This window comes from Wyeomyia smithii, chromosome 3 (assembly GCF_029784165.1).
Source record: "Wyeomyia smithii strain HCP4-BCI-WySm-NY-G18 chromosome 3, ASM2978416v1, whole genome shotgun sequence".
Lineage (NCBI taxonomy): Eukaryota > Metazoa > Arthropoda > Insecta > Diptera > Culicidae > Wyeomyia > Wyeomyia smithii.
The window spans coordinates 211,776,893-211,799,069 of NC_073696.1; the positions used below are offsets into that span (position 1 = coordinate 211,776,893).

Genomic DNA, 22,177 nt, shown 5'->3' on the forward strand with positions numbered 1-22,177 from the left:
CCCGGGATGATGCTCAGAGGCCAGGAATCAGCTCCATACTTCATTTTGAAATCCGAACTTGCGACTTCCGGTTTTTGGAAAACATCCTTCAATTGCCAAATACAATCCAATAAAGGTATAGAGGCTTTTTGGATTTTGGAATATTGATGTTGTATTTGAAGGAATAAATAGAGCATAATATTTGAAATTTGACGTAATATTTGTATAAAATAAATAGTCTTTCTATCATAATGACTTATAATTTCGAACTTTGATCGAAGCAGCTAGTTTTAAACAGACTTTGGGTTTTGTTTCTTCGTAAGTTTGAGGAACAACCTGTTCGTTTGACACTTGTTTTCTTTAAATAAGTTGTGTTATCTTTGAGAGAATAGACTTTTAATATTTTTACAATTTAACACATAATGGTTAAACTAAAAGTCCGATTACACTAATCAACACAAGTATGGCCCGAAGGTCAAACTGAGAAAAAATGACAAATTATAGCTTTTTAACCATTCCTGTGATTTTTTTCTATCTAGAGCAACTATTGCGAGCTTTAAAGCATCATTTATTTTTCAATTTTGTCAACCAGTGTTGTTATTAAATGAAATGGGTATCAATATAGCAACTAAACCTTTAATTTAAAACTAAGATTGTTGAAATCAGTCCAGCTTTTTTGGCAAAACGAGTTCGTTCATTTGATACCTATTTTGTTCAAATCGGTTGTGTATTTTCTAAGATAATGGAGTTTCATAACTTTTACATTTTGATACATAATAGACAAAGTTACAGTCCGATTATATTAAAATTCAATTGAGTCTTATCAGGCAACTATACCTTTCTTTTGCAACTTATTTCATGAAAATCGGTCCATCCATCTCTGAGAAAAGTGGGTAAGTTCAAACAGTCTTAGGTTTTTTCAGTGATTGCTATATATACCTTTCTAGGAGAAAGACAAAACATTTTGCCCAAAAAGTCCGTATCGAATATAGCAAATATTTTACGCGTCCAATGTCTGCCTAAAGGCCCAAACACAATGGATACATTTGCGTTGCGTTGACGTTAATTTGACAGAAAATGTATGGGCTAACTGTCAAATTGCCGTAAACGCAGCCGCAACGTACCCATTGTGTTTAGGCTTTAACACTCAGTTTTCTCTTCAACAAACTGAAAGAACTGGACACCAGTTTTTAATTAAGTGTAGCAAAAGCTGTAATCGGTGATTTGAAAGTATCCTAGAATTCAAACACTAGCGGTGATTCAGCAGACTTGAGCAAAGTTTTACAGAAGGAAATAAAATTTTTGAGCTTAACGGAAAATTGTCAGCGGATCTGAAGCGATTGTTTGACGACATGAATACCCTTAATTCTCCTCTTCTGCAAATATATGCTACAAAAATCGATCACGAATTTTTTATGTTAACTTGAAAATGTTTTGTATTTCATTTGTTTTTTTTTTGTTTTTCATGCGGATGGAGAATGAAATTTTAAACAATTTTTTGTTACCTTTTACAGATGAACTCCATTAAAATATCATTTTGTTAAAGAATTTGTCAGTTCCCGGCTCCCGGGAATTCCCGGGAAATGCGATTTCTCATTCCCGTTTCCCGGGAAATCGATTCCCGGGAATATTGCAAACCCTAATAATGGTTCGACGCCCCTGTCTCTTCTGGAAGCACATGTTTCTGTACAAATTTCTGCACATCTCGCGAACTAAATACCTCCCAAAATGGGTATTTCCGGTGTCATATTGATGCCAAATCTGCTGAAAATGACCGAATACCACCCAATATGAATATATTCAGAATTAAGGCGATGCACAGAAGCCAAAAGCCGAGGATATTGTCATTTCGATGAAACCAATCATTTCAAACGATTTGTTATTTGACTTTGATCATATCCTATTGCCGATTCGTCGTGCAAATCAATAGGGTCTTATGGGGCAACTAGACCTTCCACTTAACACTGATTTTATGAAAATCGGTCCAGCCATCTTTGAGAAACATGAGTGAGATAAAACAGTCTTGAGAACACGTTTCTTTTCATAACTTTTGAACTTGTGGTCAATCTTCATAAAACTCAAAATTTGAGGGTATTTCAGGTAGCCCGTTCATTTGAAACCAATTTTGTTCAAATCAGTTGTGTAGTTTTTGAGATTGTGATGTTTCATGATTTTTACATTTTGATACATAACCTCTGAGCTAAAAATCCGATTACAATAAAATTTAATAGGATTTTATGGGACAACAAGACCTTTCATTTGCAATTAATTTCATGAAAATCGGTCCAGCCATATCTGAGAAAAGTGAGTGAGAATAAAAATCTGCACATAAACACACACACATACATACAGAAAATGCTCAGCTCGTCGAGCTGAGTCGAGTGATATATGCCATTTGGCCCTTTGGAGCACTTTTATACTTTCGGTTTTGCAAGTGATTGCTATACCTTTCTAGGAGGAAGGCAAAACTGTTTTTCAACAGTAAATTTTACTAAAACATACCTAATTTCTGTACTATCATAGCAGGCTATGCTATTCTCATTGTAAAGCACACAAATTAGTCGTGTTTTAGTGAAATTTACTGTTGAAAAATGGTTTTAAAGACGAGTGCGCAAAAAAATGTGCTGCGCGGAATTACCCGCAGTCGGTAATCGCGATGCGATGTTTTTGAACAACGTTTTCGAAATTATTCAGGTACTAGAATGTGCCTATCTTCAGTTTCTTTAGTAACAACTGTAGTAATCAGCCGCTGTCCACAGCAGGTTCAGAAAGTTAAAAAAGTTATTCCGCTATTTATCTTTAGTTTAAGACGAATTACAATGCTAAGAACCTGCACAATATCCCAGGTTTCTAAGTGCAGTATATGATATTGCCCAGGTGTTTCCTGTACTCCGCACTTAATATTATTAGCAGTATCACTACACTATTAAAATAAATGATACGCTATACATTTTATACCCGTGCTTGTGTGACGGTTACAAGTGAAATATTAATTTTAAGTGAGTCACAAGATTCCATGAACAGTAAACAGTAAACAGTAAATATCGAAAATTTAAAACTAAAATTTAAATTACATTGTATTTAATATATTCGAATACATGTTCGTATATGAAAGTATTAGTGAGAGCTTTTACCCTATGTATGCACTCACAAATGCGCATGTTGGTTGTCTGTCAGTTGTGTTTTGTTTTTGTTGCGCGATGTAGCAATTTCGGGAAGTTGTAGTAAAGCGGTTTTTGATTGGTGACCACCCTTGTACAATATTGAAACAACTGTGATCTTGTGGGGCAGGCTAGTCATTTCTCCCCAGAGAATCATCAACGTGTGAGAGAATATCTTTTCATGTGGAAAAAACTGCTCTCACACTGGCGAGCAAATCGACACACGTGATTAAAGAGAGCAGTGAAACGTCTGTATCTAAACTTGCAAAAAAATATCGCGGTTGAGACTGAAATATCTCCTGAGAGATAATAAACTAAGGTGAGTTTCCTCGCACGGAAGGACATAACGCAAAATAACTACACAACGAAGCTCACTGCAGTGCTTTTGCAGTGAGTCTCTTGAGCACAGTTCAAATGAGGGAAGCTGGGAAAGTAGATATGTAGAATTCAATTTGCATATTTCGAAACTGAAATAAATAAATCCAATAAATCACATTCTTCTAATTGTCTCTGTTATATTATCTCAGAAGTTCGCACTGTGGTGCACTTTTATATATTCTCTTAAGAGTGATTCGCCACTCTTGTTTCGCTCGGCTGTGGTGTAAGCAGCTACTGAATTATTTTTTTCTGGGAGCGGCAAAAGCACAGCACCAAGCAGAAGAAGGAAATGTGGTGCAAAAAATGGATCCACGTAGCGCTAGGTTGAAACCTATTTTTAAAAATGTTCGCGGGACCCGTTTTCCCAAGCAAAAAGACTTTCTTTGAGTTCAATAAGGGGCCGTTCCTAAACCACGTGGTCATATTTTGATCTTTTTTTATACCCCACCCTCATACCACCCTGTGGTCTTTCGTGGTCTTTTGGGCAGAAAGGAACTCAAGAACACATATCAAACGAAAGGTTCCTGAAAGTGTTTGCTATATCCTACTTTTATCGTCCAGATCCCATCTATTGTTTTCAAGACTAAAGCAGGTATTAGACAACACAAATATTTGCTATTTTTGGTACGATTTTTATTTGCACAAAATAAAATCTGTATTAAAAAATAGCAAATATTTGCTTCGTCTAATACCTGCTTAAGGCTTTGTTTTTTTGCCAGTCATTGAGTATTAAAATATGCTTTCAGGAATAATGTCACAATTCTTGACACATTGCAAAATAGAATTATCAATCTTTGGAGGCATTAGACATTGGACAAAGCCTAAAACCGAAAAAATATTTTTTTCTTCGTTCTGATAAATTTGATAAATTTGGGGGAAATTTGGGTCTAGAGCTCTATAGCAACATTTTAGAGAAAAACTTTCTTCTACAAAGTTGTTACATATGATAAAGCGCTTATTGGAAAACTATCAAAAATTAGAGTGACCAACATTTTCGATGCAATCAAGTATCTAACTTTTTTATCGTTATAGATAGAAGAAAAATTTGTTCTACAATGTTATAGTTCCATTAATTTTAAGTAACTTTGTAAAAGAAAGTTTTTCTCTATCTTTGAAAACAACCGATTTATATTGAAAAAACACATTTTGCGCTCTAACTTTTTCATTTCAAGACTCATCTCAAAACTGTCTTTGAACGACTTTTAGAGCTTTTGAAGAGAAACAATTCGCAATGCTGACATCGTAAATATCTCAATTTTACTCAAAGTTATTGATATTTTTCATCGAAAAATATGCGTTTTTCATTTGGGTGTCATTCTTTTTGGGGCAAACATAAAAAATTTCTTTTTGTCTCATTTTGAAGGGCATACTTGACTATAAATGGAGGAATTTTTAAAAATATGTTATTTTTTAAATTTGAGTAAATTCAATTTAAAAACAAGACGAACATTTCAATAATTTTATACATTATGCATATAAATGCACCCAGATTTATTCTTTGGTATTTTTTGTTATAACTAGACGTAATTACCTTTAATTTGACCAAAAAGACTGGTTCAACAGTTATGAATTTTTTTGAGTTGATCGATTTTCAATCTTTATGGATCAAATTAAAAGTAATTGTTCCTCGTTATGAGAAAAAATACCAGAAAATAAATCTGGCTGTTTTTATATGAGCAAAATCATTTCAAATCGCCTGGAAATACGCGAAAATTTAATCGACCATTTTTGATTTGAATGAAACTTCTCACACGTATTTGGCTTAGCAAACTGAGCATTTTTCACAGAAGGAGAGATTTTTAACACCCATGAGTTACATTCTAAAAGGGCGTATGCCTTTTGGCATAGGTTTTATTCGAAGCATTGTAGCCCAGAAACCGTTGGTTGTATAGAAAAACTGTCTGAGAATGAGTTGTAGGGAACTAAAACTGCGCAAAAGAATGACATATAAATGAAAAACGCATATTTTTTGATGAAAAATATTAATTACTTTGAGTAAAATTGAGATATTTACGATGTCAGCATTGCGAATTGTTTCTCTTAAAAAGTTCTAAAAGTCGTTCAAAGACAGTTTTGAGATGAATCTTGAAATAAAAAAGTTAGAGCGCAAAATGTGTTTTTTCAATATAAATCGGTTGTTTTCAAAGATAGAGAAAAACATTCTTTTACAAAGTTACTTAAAATTAATGGAACTATAACATTGTAGAACAAATTTTTCTTCTATCTACAACGATAAAAAAGTTAGATACTTGATTGCATCAAAAATGTTGGTCACCCTAATTTTTGGTAATTATTCAATAAGCGCTTTATCATATGTAACAACTTTGTAGAAGAAAGTTTTTCTCTAAAATGTTGCTATAGAGCTCTAGACGCAATTTTCCCCCTAAATTTGGTTTCTGGACTATTGTGGATTGGTTAATTGCTGACAAATTGCAAACGTTCCGTAACACTTATAAATTACACAGCGCAACAATTTTTTTGCATTGATTTCTATATAGATTTTGATGCAAAACCAAATTTCCCCGAGTTTGAACATAATTCAACATAAGGGGCAACAATGGCGCCATTTCGAATTTTTGAGAAATCGGAAATTTTCGATGTTTTTTCGACGCCATTTGGTCGGTGTTAAGTCAGACCGGACCAAGTGATATTTTGATCATTTCGAGAAAAACGAATTTGGAGTTTGTTGTTCTGTGAATTTCGAAGTTTTCGATATCACTACGCAAGTTAAAGTTACTCTTTAACTGTATCATGTGATGTGACAATTGAAAAAAAAAACGAACGTTATGAGTTCAACAAAGACAATTTTAAAACTGGCTAGATGAACTTGGTTCACTCTGACTGAACCAAAGAAGAATCTATATTGACTTGGTCCATTATGACTGAACAATTGAAAAAATAATTTTAGTCAATTCATCGTCGAACAGTCCAAAGTTTTGGAATTGTATTATTAGCTTCTGTGACACCAAAATTAACCCTATCCTTGCAAAGAGAAATCAATGTTTACCTCAAAAAATGAACTTCAGACTCTTATTACTCATTATCTATATGTAAAATTGACACGAACTATATTGCATATCAAAGATCAATCTGTTCTCTAACCGTACTGAATAGATTCATCGTACAAATTTTCATGTGTAATTGTTAAACTTAAATCAAAGTTTAAATGTCAGGTGATGCCAACAGAATCTTCAACGGCTAGCCCAATTTCCGGTTCTGTAGAATTTCATCAATACCAAATTTAAAAGCAAAAAAATATAAACTATACCACTTTACTTACGGTCATCAGACCTATCCGGACAATCGGTAGCATTACTTTCAGCTTTATTGTCTTTTTCGTGATTAGTTTGCATTGATCAGTAACAAACATTCTGTTTCCCCATTTTTCAACCTCCTCAGGACAAATTTCCGTGGTAAAATTTTCAACTTCGAAGTCAGAACTATAGTGGTTCTGGTAGTGGTCTGAACTTGTTTCTGAAATTGTGGAATTTTTCATCATCAACACTAAAGTTTGACATTTCTTAGTTAACCCTTAAATGCGCAATGTTGTTAAAAAAACAACACTACTAAAAACGGTTTGAAATATACGCATTTTAGTATTTTTTAGAAATATAATTCATTAGAACAGTTCTCTAGACTCTAACGAAGAAAACTTAACAGCTGGAAGTACTGTATTTGAATGTTTTGTTTTTATTTTTGCTGTCAAAATCTGGGAAACGAAAAAAAACATGGCGAGATTCCCGACTGGTGCTGACTGTCTTTGAAAACAAATTTTATAATAAGGTTAGTGGTTAGTGAAAATGTCTAAATTATCAGTAATTATACTAAAAAAAGGTCAATTTTAAAGTTACTGTTAACAAAAGTAATTTTTTCGACTTTATTTTGCGATAAAGTCACAGTGTTGTTTAAAAACAACATCGTAATATTTGCACATTAAAAAGTAAATCTTCCAATTTTTTTATGCATATTGGTTAGTTTTAGAGCAGTAAACCTGATAAACAAAGATTTTATGTTTTTAGATGATTTTTTAACGTCGTGCGCATTTAAGGGTTAAGTGTTCAGTCAGAACGGACCATGTACTTTTTTTTCATTTACTGGTAAAGTATACTTATTATGTTAACGGGTTCTGGGGCTTTTCGATAAGTTGCATGGTAGCTTTAAAGTCAACTTATGCTGACTTTACAGCAATGCCGAAATTCCCGCAATAACCACGTTTTTGTATTTGACACATGGTCCACTCTGTCTGCACACTATGAGGCATGTTATCTGGTCAGTTAAGTGATAACAATAAAACACCAAAAAACACATTTAAGAGACGGCAAAATGTTAAACCTACCAGATTCCGATGATTGATAAAAGGAAGAGTCCTCTGATACAGAGAAATTTGTAAAATCACTTGGAAGTTTTTCCAATTTTCTTGCTTGCATCAACACGTGAACGATTTGCAATCGCTTAAACGCGAACACTTGGTCCATTCTGACGGATTACTATGATCACTTTTCTTTAGTCATCCAGAATTATACCGTTATTGCTGTTGTTTCTGGGAGAAACGAAATCTGACTGATGTGTAATGTAGAGTAAGTAAATCTTGGTCCAATGCTATCACTAACTCGTTTTTTCATTTTTGCGACTTGGTCCGGTCTGATTTAACACCGACCATTTTGATTTAAGACCAAATATCAATATTCTGAGAGTTTGTCCACATAGTAGCATTTTTTCTTACCCATCTTTTAAAAAAAACAAATCTTAAATCGGACAAAAACTGAACTCAAAACGGTGATTCTACGAAACCGGTTTTGGTGTGGTTTTAGTATTTTTCACAAAGCGAAAAAATATCAAGTATGTCTGGGAATTAATGGTAATGCGCTAATATCTAAAAGTGGTAGTGAAATTATATCTTATATCGAGTAAAAAGTCTCAGAAATCGATTGGTAGGTGTCTGATCTACGTAAAATGTCAGCAAACTTATTGATTGACAAAAATACAAAAGCTTTATTCTTAGAATTAAAAAACCACGTGGTCGTGGTCAAGACCGAGCGAATAGAGAAGGGTTTTGACAGCAGTTAGTGCGCTTCCAGGTCAAAACGAGGTGAGCTGGTGGATCAAAGAAATTCGCTATAAGTAAATAAGTGGTATTGTGATCATTTAGGGCGAAAATTTTATCCGTTTTGCGTTAAACCGTTGTTAGGATAGGTATTCGTTACTTCAGTTCACACCCCTGAACTCTGGTATGTGAATAAAAAGAATTTCAAAAGGTGTGCAATAAGGCAATAGATATTGGAGAGAACGAGAAGGAGATAGATTTTTCAATAAACCACAAAAGACCAAATGGTCGAAGTGGTCCAAATCTTACAAAAAAAGGGTGAACTGAAATTGCGAATATCTAAAAAACGGTGAGGATCAACGCAAAACGGACCAAATTTACGTTCTAAAGAGTAAAAAATTGCGTATCTACTTATATAGATGAATAATTTGTTTAAAACTGCTTTCTTTTCAAACTTTACCTTCAGGCTTTCTGCGTCAACTCTAGACTCTAATGAAATTTACCCATGTTTTTATGCTGCTTATTAAACCCCAAAGAAAATATGCCCCGCCCTAACACAGTGCTCATGCCGGAGAAGGAGTGCTAGGTGAGTTCTAACTCCACTTTTTTCACATGTTGAGGATGGGTTAAACGAGATTTTGTTTATGAACCGTATTTTGTTTATAACACATATTGCTGGGTTAAGCGAGATTTCGGTTATGAAATCATCAAAAGGTACAAGGAGACATCCTCTTTGGAAGACCGTAGACCGTGTTCCTCGATTCCAGAGTGCAACTCAGGCTTAGGGGTTAAGTTTTTAATAGTTTCCGTCGACAAATACGTCAAAGGTAATACTGTTTATTATAATTTGGAAGTTTAAGAGAAAATTGTTGCCCTGGGTCTTCGAAACCTCTTCAGAGACGACTACTATGTATTTCTGCAAGACGTTGTGGCGACCAAGCTCCCCAAATCTTAACCCAATGGACTTTGTTGTCAGGAAAAGCTTTTAAAGTTGGTGAAGCTGACTGAGGTATATCCGAAAATATCTGCAGTAGCTGGTCACCATGGAAAGTACTTTCAATAAAAACACTCAGAAATTAAATGTGATTCCGCATTATTGAACACGGTGTAAAGTAAGAACGCTTTTAGTTGATCTTGAGGCACGATGCTGGCCTGGCAGTCGTCGTAGGTTCGAGTCCCGGCTCGGAAGAGACTGTTAATATCGGTTGGATCATAGCGCTAGGCCCGCAATTGTCCTATTGTGTATTGTGTTGGCTGCGAAGTCTGTGTATAATATACAGAAGGTCGAGATCCGAATCAGAATGTAGCAGACTTTGCTTTGCTTTGTAAAGTAAAGACAAGAATATAAAAAAGCAAAATGGTTAAAATACAAAACGGCTCAAAAGCAATACAGGGAGAATTAAATAAAGGAAAAAGACCAAAAAAAAAGGAAAAAGACCAAAAAAAAAAACAAAAATGACAAGAGTACAAAAAGCAGAAATGCAAGTATATAGGTGAAAAGGAAAAATGGCAGAAAAATTAGAAAAAAAGCAAAAACACAAAAAAGCAAGAAGGCAAAACACCAGAAAGACAGAAAAAAAGGTAGAGGTGTCATATTGTATGTTACTTATTATGACATGGGGGGAAGAAGGGTCTGAAATCTAGACTTTCATTTTAGCGTTACGTAATTTGTGTACGACGCCTATCAACTGAGTAAAAATCATTATAATGTCTAACCGTCAGCAGACGGCGCTGCATGCATATCTAATTTTTGTGGTTATTTTTCCTGTTCAGTGTGTGTGCACAGTATGAAAGTTCACAACATAAGACAATCTGGACAAGTTGAAAATTTTGATAGATCATACATACAAGATTAGGTTATGTTTATTTCTTTACAATAAGGGCGAAACGGTCATACGACAAACGTTGTACTTTCGAAGCTTGCAAGATGAAAATTTTGCTGTCGCACTCTTGTAAACCACTTAGGGACCTAGTAAAGTGTTTTATAAGTCTTCAGATAAAGTGAACGCGTGGTGGTTTGCAGCCATTAACAATTATCACGTTAATTTTAAAATTAGACTAAGACGATATTCTGAAGAATAGTTTCTTATTTTTCAAAATTTACTATTAATATGTCCAATAGCTTTCCCGAGAAAGAAATCCGTTCTTATTAGCCGCATTATGGGCATCTGGATTTAAATTCATCTATCAGTAATTACGGTACGATGGTGTTGAAATTTCTCGTTACTCATAAGTTTCTAATTAATTTCCGAAGTTGCTATCTCCAAACATATCGATGAATCATTCTGTCCAAATGCTTCATAGGAATTACTGTGTACAACTGATAACAGTTGGATAAGGCACTGGCACATAGGTGAACAACCATCGAAATAGGTTTTAGAAGACAACACTGTAGATTGAAAGTATTTGTGCAAAGCTTCAGTTACTTTGTTTCTGATAACTTTGTAAGCTTATTTAAACAAGTTTCTTTAATAATTCGATAAGTGTTATTTTCAATTATTAAAAAAATAACTTAAAAAAATAAATTCTGTTCCGGTTCCGTCACTGGATATAAACATCCAACCGTCACTGCACATATTACGACGGTGTCCGCTGAGCGAATACCCAAAGGGTTGCCTTTGCATGTGTTTGCAAGAAAACAAACATTTCTAGCCCAAGTCAATACCGTTCGTTCGTTCCGATGAAAAATATCAAATATGGGTGCGTGTGAGCGAAATGCGGTCTGCTCATATTTCATGGTAAACAAACCAATTGTAGCCGCATCGCAGCGCATTCCCAATTTGGCAGGTGTGAAAGAACAATTTGCTTCTATTTTGTATTGTTTCATTGGTAAGTAGTATTCTACATTACCTTGTAGTTTCCACGCGCTTGATCGACGAACCCCGTCTCAACGAATCCGATTCGGTTTGTTTATCTCTGCCCGGCTTAACCATTTGCTAAGATAAGATAAATGGGCCAAAAATAAAATTTATGCTTCGGTGTGCTGCTCTAGCTGTCGTTCGCTTCAGTTGAATGAAACTTCGCGACTACAAACGTACTTGTAGGGACACATCCGGTGGCGAATAGTTCGAGTCATATTAAGCAGAAGTATTTCGAAAGTGCAGTGCAATGCAACGTTCTCTGGTCATTCTCGCCGTGGTTGGGCTCGCTTCAACAGTCAGTGCAAGTAAATAATAGTTCTTATTCTATTCGATTGATTGTTTTTTTTTTTGTTCTATTCTGATAAAATTTTAACACCGCTTCAAAAACTGTTTAGAGTGACGCGAGCACGCGGTGATAAATTTTCTGTAACTCGCTAGTACTTAGGGCGTTGTCTCCAAGCGAAGTAACAATCCAACGAAATGCTAAAATTCTGATCCTCGTGATTACTTCATACCTTATTTATAATGATCGATAATTTGCTGATAACCATAAAGAACAATGCTTTTATTCATAATAAACCGATGAATTTTTCGTGCATTGTAAGTAGCTACCTAATACAAACAAACATGGAATATTTATTTCCAAATTCAAAAGCGTATGAACTGAAAAGCCACTATTACCTACTTTATTGTTTTCCCTGCGATTCCGACTAAGCTTAAACAACAAAGCGCATCAATTATCGCGGCGAAATATTTCCTATGATTGACCTTCACTCTGAAACAACTTTTTCTTCTTAGCTTCATTGACAACATGGTTGAACTTGTGAATTAGAGCGAAAACTATTTTGTGGAATATGTTTCGACTGTCCTAATGCACCATTGACGCACGGTGGCATTGATGAGGAAAATTGAAAATTCGTTTTTGGATATGTTCAACACACTTGGAACGTACGGCTGGTACTCACTCAGCGTGGAGAGAGAGGGTTTTACAAAATACACCTGAGAGGTTATGTGACTGGTCAGTATCGTGCGATATTTCCTGCAGTACGATTTTAGAAGAATTAATAAATATTTTATTGGCGTTATTCAACTTAATGCATTGATAACGATAGCGTTCGGTTATGATTCATCAAGTTGCTTGCAGTTATTCTTACGTAAGGATACTTCATGGAATTATCGCTAAGAACCAATCTTTTTCTGCGGAAATTACAAACACAACGATGTATACAGCATCGGGTGATTAGATATTGATGTCTAATTAGTTTTTTTTTTTCTTGGTAGTGGTGCGAATTAAAATTACAGTGAAGAAATGTGTCTAATTTTCGATGAGACAGTTTCCAGGAAAATGTTTGACCTGAGTAGTGTAGAGTAATGTGGGGCAAAGTTTCGCACATTACTGTTTCCCCTGACACATGTTGGGGAGCTCGTACCCGAGCAGGAGAAAATATCGTTATAATATCACAACCAGATATTGGAAATACATCTCATTTTGATCTTAATATGGTTTACATAGTTGGTAAAATAACAAAAAATAATACCAAAATATTGTTCCTCCGAGACTATATGAATAACTTGATATTTCAATAACAAACCAATAGTTTGCATTAAAAATCACTAAGATGACCGATTCAGATATTTTCAACTTATTGAACACTGAATGCATAACTGAATATATTATATATAATCAATAACGAACAATTTTCACTTAAAAACTTGCTTTTGATGAGATATTTTAGAATCAACTCAATTATCTTATTGAAGGCATAGTGAGATATGATATCAAAATTTTATGGTATTTTCAAATGCATGTTTAAAACGTGAATATCTTTCGAATAACACGATAAGTCCACATAGCTAAATATGTTATTGATGAGTTATTATTTGGTTATGCTCTCCTGCCCGGGTAGCCTCAAGGTTACCATCCCATCTCCCTACTTGACCCTTTCCTCACACCAAACGAGACTTAATAAAGAAGTAGCAGTAGAGCATGTATATTGACGTGTAAAGAGATGGGTAAATGTATAGAAAGTCCGTCACATCCCAAGGTGGCAAAAGTTCCCTTCCTTTCCGTAACAGTTGAGGGGGATGCATAGGTAAACTCGGTCTCTGGCAATAGTGATTGTAACACTTCCGTTCTTCCTTTCCCAACCGACCGTGAGGATGTAGCCGGTGCCGTTATCGATCTTGTACAAAGTGGAAACTACTGAGTTGTTGTACTTTGGAGATGGTAAATTAATTTCATATTAGCCATCTTACGGTGGCTCTTTGTGCAACTTCACTTGCTCAGATCCATCACGGAGGAGCAATTACAAAATGTGCAGTCGTTCAAGGTCAAACTCAACTGTTTCCGCAGAACCATCTGTTTTGCATGTAAGTTGTGGTATTGGTTTTATTTTTAGCTGATCGTCAACAGTTGGATTTGGCTTTAATGAGTTTAATTTTAAAATTCTCTAATTCTAGTGAAGAACAATGAATTTAAATCTTTCTGTCAGTTGTATGCTATAACTGCTTTATGCTAGGACTATTTTCTAAGGAAATTTTATTTAATTCTAAAATCCGTGTTGATATCTGCCAAAAAGCGCTAAAAGTTTTTTTGTGATTAAATGATGTTGGGATGCATTCAATTGATCGAATTGCCAGATTGTTTAGCTTGCATGTTTCAAAAAAGTGAATGCGAACTTTTGCCCTGCGGTATTCTATTGGAATTAAATCACTACCTGTTGGATTTGATTTTTCTCCTCCTTCGTGCAAACTGCTGACATTGACAATTAGTGTTTCCTTTATTGTCGAACGAATTCGTGTTTTGATTGATTCTGGACTGTTAGCAACTGATTTAATACCTGTTTTTTATTTATTTCTTTTCAACTTATAACGGCCTGGTAGTTTTTGATAACATTGCTCAACCCATTTTTAGGAATTCTTAATACACAATGCTTTATTTTTTCCAAACAACTTTTGACTTTGAGTGCGCTGATGATTTTGATTTTTCTTGATTGGTATCACATGACATCACTCGATGGCTCAGCTGTGCCTTAATTTTAAAATTTTACAAGAAATACTAAATTATATAGTGAGTAAAAACAGTTCGAGAATAGACCAGCTTTTCAAGTGACATACATCTAATACGTCGAATACATCATGGAACGGATAGAAATTGATCAATTTTTACAATATGTATTTTCCAATTAACTAGCTTCATGTACATTTTTCTCGAAATAGTATATCTTTAAAACGAGTACTAATATGTGCTTTAGAAAACCTCTGTGGCTATTGGCGAAATTCCTATCGTCTACTTCATGAAATAAATTCGAGAATTCTATAAGGTAATATGAGATAAATCGGGGCGAAATTGATCACCCTTGAAATCCACACATTCTGTAGGAAATGTGCTCTTTTTTCGATGAAATTGAAAATATTAATCACAGTTAGTTTGGAAACGAAAATAACGATATTTCAGGTTAAAATTTATTAATTTTGGTTCACGAGCTACAGTTTGCTATATTTGCTCTCATTTGATCATCGTTAGATCGATTTAAATTCGGTTTGTTGCAAAAGCTCAGAAACTGGGTCTAAAATGAAAATCTTTGTGGTTCCCTGCGAATTCATCAGTATTACTTTAATGATATGGAATAGCCATTGTTGAAAATTATATTTCTTTAAGGTTTTATCAAACTTTATTCACTTCTCTAAATTTAAAGTAATTAACCCTTGATTAAGGTTACTTAAAGTAAATTCAATACTTTTATTTTGTTATTTGGAAACTTGTTAGATCAAATTTGATTGAGTTTTGACTGAGCTAGAAGAAGTTTTCGAAAATATGTAAAATTGCATCGGGCATGCAAGGGTTAACTTTGACAAGTATGTGAATCATGCAAAAGTTGCATTTTTGGACACGTAAGCATTGCCTAGTGTTGTTTGTTCAGTATCTTTTTGTTTAGTATTTTTCATCACGAAATTCCAGGTGATCAATTTCACTCCATTCCACGGTATTTTAGCTCTAACCAACTCAATTAAAACAATCTCCATAATTTTCCACGTGCAGACATTCTCAATGGCTATGTTTTGGTATCCAAGTTTTATATTGATAATTGTTAAGGACTGAGAAGCCAACAGATAAAATTGGAAATTATTCTCATTAAATCATCATCCACATTAATAAATAATTATTGGAGTTTAAGAAGCCTTGGGAAAAATTTTACACGATAAACAATCGTTTTTGCTTTTGACTACATATGACACGACGACTTTTTTGCTTTTGCGGAGATGCTTATATCACCACATAACAATGACTTTGTGTATCGTGGAGGCCAATCGGGATGATCTGAAGCGCATATGTTGTACAGGACTGAACCTAAGATTAAGCCTTCAAGCATACTTGTCTGACGGAAAATCTATCAGATTTTTAATTCTAATAACTGGCAGAGTTCAATCTGTAAAATATTATTTTAAAGATTTGAAGGGGAGGTAAAATTACACAATCAAACCTGCATAACAAACACTGTCAAATGTTTTTTGTGTTTAGAGGAGTATCTCTGGTGAATTAACACTCAGATTTGTTAACTCGTATCATTATTAGTAATTCTGAGCAATTGATGAGTGTTCATCTGCAAAAATTTCATTGAGGGAGGTGTGAAAACAATTAAAAAAAATTATCTTGAACTATTATATGTCGATAGATAGCGCCAGCAGTAAGTGTGCTGGGTGATTTTGACATATCTAAAATGAAGCAAGCTGAGACATATTGTAAACAAACCGCTATGACACGATAGTAATTTTGTTGTGGCGTGAAGTGTTACTTCTCACATTTCAAATTTCTTTGAAATGCTGCTCTAAGTGAAACAACGTGGTGGGTTCAGTCATTTTCAAGACGGCAATTTCGATAATCACGAAGGTCCGCGTGAAGGAAGATCAAAAGCCTTCGAAAACGCTAAATTGAATGAATTGCTCGATAGGGATCTATGCCATACACAAGAACAGCTTGCTTTGGTATTGATCCGCCAAGGTAATTCCAAGCGATGGCATGCTTTGGAACAGATTTAGGTAAGAATAAGTAACTCGTGTCTTATGATTCGAAGTCGTAGTTTCTTGGACTATGAACAGCTGCTCCAGTGGCAGAAAAGGAAGGGTTTTCTTCATCGTGTTATGACGGGTGATAAAAATTCATTACAGCAACCCAAAGAAAAAATCATGGGGACTGTCTGGTCATGCCCGAGTACACATGCGGCGAGGGTTATGCGAGTGTATTTGGTGGGGCCCGTGTTGTTGAAGCCAAACGAAACAATCACTGAAGAATGGTATCAACTTCAATTGATGCGATTAAGCTGAGCCTTGCGCGAAAAGCGACCACAGTACGAGCAGAGGCATGATAAAGTGATTGTACTGTATGACAACGCTAGACCTCATACTGCCAACAAATTTTATATAGAAACATTCAAATGGGAAGTCCTTCCTCACCCTATTCACCATATTCCCCAGATATCGCGCCGTTCGATTCGATTATTACTTGTTGTGGCTAGCGATGGACCGTCATTAAGGTCCTTTTATTTAAGCGGAGGATGCGTTCCAAATTTGTATGGGACTGTTCATAAAAGACTTTTTTGAATTGAAAATATAACGAAGAAAATGGTTCTAAAATGTTTGAACTTCGTTTTGAACATGATTTCGGAGTCACTGAAATTATGATTGTTTTCAAAACGTATATATGATTATTCTTGACTAATATAACTAATATAACTAATCTCCTATATTCGTTATGAAATCAAGTTTACGTAAAAGGTTTTCGAAATGAGATTAAACTCTGGGTCCATATTTTGGCCTTCCGTGTATGATATTTTCGACTAATTTTTTTATATGTTCTGATAATTTTGGCCTCGAGGGTAAACTCGCCAACCATGTTGGTGACCTGGGTTTGAATCCCAACGCCGACATAGCTACCAATGGAGGCGTGATCCACTCACAACCAACTCAACTACCTACCTACCTCGCAGGCCAGAGCCGGGGTGGCTTGTGCTGTATCAAGAAGTCGACTCCATTCCACTCGGTTCTGGGCTGTATGGCGCCATGCTCCCAGGCGTCTTATCACTCGTAGGTCACTTTCAATCTGATGAAGCCATCGTGTACGCTGTGCTCCTCTGTTTCTGGTGCCGGAAGGGTTACTGAAAAGGGTCGTTTTAACCGGGTTGTCGTCCGGCATCCTTGCGACGTGTCCGGCCCATCGCAGTCTGTTAACTTTGATCAGATTTGCAATGGGGGTCTCTCCTAGCAGTGTGTGCAGCTCATGTTTCATGCTTCTACGCCATTCTCCGTCTCCAGTCTGTACTCCACCGTAGGTGGTTCGCAGCACCATCCATTCGAAAACTCCAAGGGCGTTGAGGCCCTCTGAGAGCAGTGTTGTCGTCTCTAGCCCATAGAGGACTATCGGTCTAACTAGTGTTTTGTTCAACTTTGTACGGCGGCGCACTCGATTGGATCTCATTGTCTTACGAAGTGCAAAGTAGGCACGATTTCCCGCTTGGATGCGTTTCCAAATCTCCTTGCTGGTGTTGTTGTCAGCGGTCACCAGCGATCCTAAGTACACGAACTCGTCTACCACCTCAAGCTTATCGCCGTCTACGGTGATCCGGGGTGGGAGGCTGACATTGTTCTCCTTGGAGCCTTTCCCTTCATATACTTAGTTTTCGAAGCATTGATTAGCAGTCCAATACGCCTTGCTTCCGCTTTTAGTCTGGTGTAGGTTTCCTCCACCGTCGCAAAGTTTCGTGCTATGATGTCGAAGTCATCAGCGAAGCCGTTAAGCTGAACCCGTTTCGTAAAAATCGTACCACTCGTGTCGATGCCCGTTCTTCGTATAACACCTTCGAGGGCGATGTTAAAAAGCAAACAAGAGAGTCCATCACCTTGTCTCAATCCTCGGCATGACTCGAAGGAACTCGAGAGCATCCCCGAGACACGCACGTAACACATCACACGGTTCATGGTAGCCTTGATCAGCCGCGTCAGCTTATCCGGAAAGATATTCTCGTTCTCGTGCATGATCTGCCATAGCTGTTCTCGATCAACTGTATCATAGGCTGCCTTGAAGTCGATAAAAATGTGATGCGTGAACACGTTGTACTCACGACATTTTTGCAAAATCTGTCGGATTGAAAAATTTGGTCCGTGGTTGCGCGGGCTCTCATGAAACCCCCCACGAACCTCCTTGTTAAAGGTGTTAGACGTTGGAATAGAACTTGGGAGAGTATTTTATATGCAGCGTTGATAAGCGTAATGCCACGATAATTGCAGCACTCCAGCTTGTCGCCCTTCTTATAGATGGGGCAGACGACTCCCTCCATCCACTCTTCCGGCAGGTTTTCCTCTTCCCAGATCTTGGAAATGATCCAGTGCAGTGCTCTAGCAAGCGTTACTTTACCATGTTTGTAGAGCTCGCCCGGCAGGCCATCTTTGCCGGTGGCTTTGTTGTTCTTCAGCCTCCCAATCTCCGGCTGAATTTCGTGGAGATCGGGGCTAATAGCCGGTTATCTACTGCTGGCACTCCCAGGTCCGTCCCAGTTCTGCTTTTGTTTGTTGCATCGCCATTCAGATGTTCATCGAAGTGCTGCTTCCACCTGTCGACCAACTCGCTGTCGTTCGTGATGAGGTTACCTTCTATATCCTTGCAAAAGTCGGCTCGCGGCACATAGCCTTCACGGGATTGGCTAACCTTTTCGTAGAACTTTCGCGTCTCATAAGCAGTGAACAGCTCTTCTAGCTTTTCATGGTCACGATCCTCTTGCTGGCGCTTTTTACGTCTCAAGATCGTAGTCATGTCGTTCCTTGCCCGTCTGTATTTGACCAGGTTCTCTCTCGTCCTTACCCTCAGGTAATTTACCCAGGTCCGGTTTTGAAGTAGAATACTTCTCTCAGGAAGTTCGGCTACATAGGGATGTGAAATGAAAATCTAAAACCGAAAAAAGGGAAAAATATGTCCAATTTCAAATGCTAATAAATCGGTTAGTATTCGATGGATTTCCTTCGTTCTTGCAGCAATAGATTGGAAAATCTTCTAAGATTCTTCCCAAAAGAAGAGAATTGTAATTGTATTATTCACACTATTGAACTATTGAAAATAGTCAAGCCTTGGCAAAACGAAAAATTCGACCTCTGATTGGACGTTATATGCTTGCTTCCCTAGCACGGTCGACAGGATCATATACCTTGCAATTGAAAACATGCTATTTGGCCTATATAAGAGCCTGTTTCAGCCGGAGCCGCTCATAATAGTTCTAGACAGCGACAACAGCAGTCGTCCTTCCTTAGCAGCAGCATTAGCCCTGTGGTTGGTCACCACGTCTCAGGAGCAGCGCGGTTTTTCTCAGCGTGTGTCGCCATACAGCCATTATTCCCCCCGTGTTGGGGCGGCATGAAGATTGCCATCAGGAAATCCAATTTTGGAAATCAAAATGCCTTTTTGAAGGCAAATAAACAAGTCATTGAAAGTTAATAATTTTTGTCAACGCAAGCAAGTATTCTGTGTTGCATCCTAGCAATTTAAATTTGTCGCACCCGTCTAATTTACTGAATGTGAAATAGCTTCCACAGTGCATGTTGTCCGTGTATCTTAATTCCCCCAATGTTAGGGCAGCTCAAAGGTTGTAATCAGCAACCGATTTTGAACCGCAAAATGCTTTTTTCAAGGCGAATAAAAAAATAATTGAAGGTTAATAATTTTCTGGCATCAACACAAGCAGACATTCTGTGCGGGATGCAATCAAATTCTGTTGTGGTTGTCTAATTTTTACTTGAGTTAACCCCCCACTGTTGGGGCAGCGCAAAGGCTGCGATCAGCATAACCGATTTTGAATAACAAACTGCCCTGTTAGAACGCATTCACAAAAGCAGTTAGTTCGACTATGCAGAGCTAATATGAAGTCCATTCAATCAATCAGCATGAACAGAATTTCGTCGTCTCCCAGCTGCAAAGTTGCAACATGATGCAACACGCAACAGCGAGCAAACGTAATCGCTTGATGTTACAAGCCACAATACGGTTAGGGATAAATCGTTGCGTGTGTGAGAGCACGGTGTTTATTCGCTGGATACAAAAATCAAATGCGAATTGTGGAATAATTCGTCTGAAGAACATTACAAAATGGTAAAACTGAACAGAAAGGCGTGGCCTATTTCGTAGCACCCTTCGACTATAAAAGAGTGTTTCTGGGCAAACTAGCTACATTCATCAGTCGGATGGTGAGCTGGATGGACCGTCCACAACGTTGACAGCAGATATCAGCACTCAGCAGTAACAGAGGATAGCAGCGGGTTGCGCCTGTGGCTGCCTTCAAATTAAACAAATCACTTGCCCTGTGGTTGGTCACCACGTCTCAGGCCTCTGCCAGGCTGACTTTCGTACGATAGCGGCGGTATTAGCGGTTGATGCATTTACCAACACTTACTCCAGTAAAGCCGTGTCTAAATTTCAATGTGAAAACACCTTTCTATTGTGTTGGTCGTGCGCATTAGACCTCTGCCAGGCTAAACGCGAAAAGCGGCGCGAACCGATTCGCCCGGCCGTAGGTTTATGTACAGTCGTAAGTAGAGCTGTGTAAAAGTATTCTACTTCAACATTGCGGTCGTGGCTTTGCACACAACCCTCCTGTGATTTTTTCTATGTCACCGCTGCCTGGCATTCCCCGTCATACCAGTCGTTTTTGCCACTCGGCGCCTCTGTTCCTAGTGTCGTTGTCGCGGATTCCCTGATGGCCGTGCTCAAACTGGTCCTTAATTTCAATCAACATTGGGAGATTTTCAGGAGGTTTTAGGGGTTTTTCTCGTCCCAAGCCTTCTTCAAGCCAGCAAAATAATTTTGCTTTTTCGTAACATCAGTTTGGTCCTACTTTTTATTCAAAATCGCCTACGGGATTTAAGTGAGGATTTAGAGTGGCTACACCATTGGTTTGATCCGGGCTGATTGGAAGAATGCTGCTGTTTTCTTCATTGTATGTTTCGGGTTATTATATTTTTTCTTTCAGCTTGTGACCACTGCTACCATTAGTTAGGTATATTGTGGTATACTCCGCGTTATTTTATATGCACTGTCAGTTCGTTCCATCACTATCAGTGATAGTCGTCCCCAGGCTTTGCATTTCACCACAAGAAGGTATAACTTTTTTGATGAAGTTCCTTACCTTCATTAGTTCAGCAGAGAATATCTCGTTAAGCGTAAGGACACCTTCTCCAAGAATACGCAGTCTTCGCTGAATCAATGCGCTACATTGGCACAGTAAGTGTTCTGAGGTTTCTACTCCAGAATTACAGAACCGTCAATTTTTTATGTTCACACAACATTTATTTGACACGGCACAATAGAAACGACATATATCATTTGTCAGTTTATCTATTTTTTTTAAGGTGATACCTACTTAGACAGTGTCCAGTCAGCAGGCCAGTTAACGTACTCAAACCAGCTTTATTCATACTGAGTAGGTTCCGTGTAATTGGATATTATGGTGTAATGAATAGTTTAGATTGTCTTGCTTTTGGAGGAAGTCCTCCAGTTGGCATTAATCATCTTTGATTCCCACCCTTTGAGTTAAGATTTCTAACAGGATGAAGATACCCCATATTTTTCTGTGTGGACTCATCACTGCGACCAGAGCTTAAATCTATTGTGATATTGCCCAGGTGTTTTTTGTACTCCGCACTTCAGATTAGTAGCAGTAACACTATTGAATTAAGTGATACGCTTATCATTCATATCAGTGCTTGTGTGTAAT

The 22,177-nt window shown here is 37.1% G+C and overlaps 2 protein-coding genes across 3 annotated transcripts in view; one reads left to right on the forward strand and one right to left on the reverse strand.

Annotated features, from left to right (window-relative positions):
• Positions 1-7,970, reverse strand: part of LOC129730574 (T-box transcription factor TBX10) — a 115,681-nt gene extending 107,711 nt beyond the window's left edge. The window contains exons 1-2 of the mRNA XM_055690016.1: positions 7,855-7,970; positions 6,799-6,992 (exon numbers count right to left, since the gene is read on the reverse strand). Coding sequence (XP_055545991.1) covers positions 6,799-6,871 — 73 coding nt within the window. The 5' untranslated portion in view covers positions 6,872-6,992; positions 7,855-7,970. The remainder of the gene's footprint in view (positions 1-6,798; positions 6,993-7,854) is intronic.
• Positions 1-22,177, forward strand: part of LOC129730575 (uncharacterized) — a 74,393-nt gene that overhangs the window by 45,256 nt on the left and 6,960 nt on the right. The window contains exon 1 of one of the 2 annotated variants that reach the window (XM_055690017.1): positions 11,551-11,728. The exons of the other annotated variant lie outside the window; for it this stretch is intronic. Coding sequence (XP_055545992.1) covers positions 11,671-11,728 — 58 coding nt within the window. The 5' untranslated portion in view covers positions 11,551-11,670. Of the gene's footprint in view, positions 1-11,550; positions 11,729-22,177 lie in introns of those variants that run through there. 2 annotated transcript variants of the gene reach the window in all.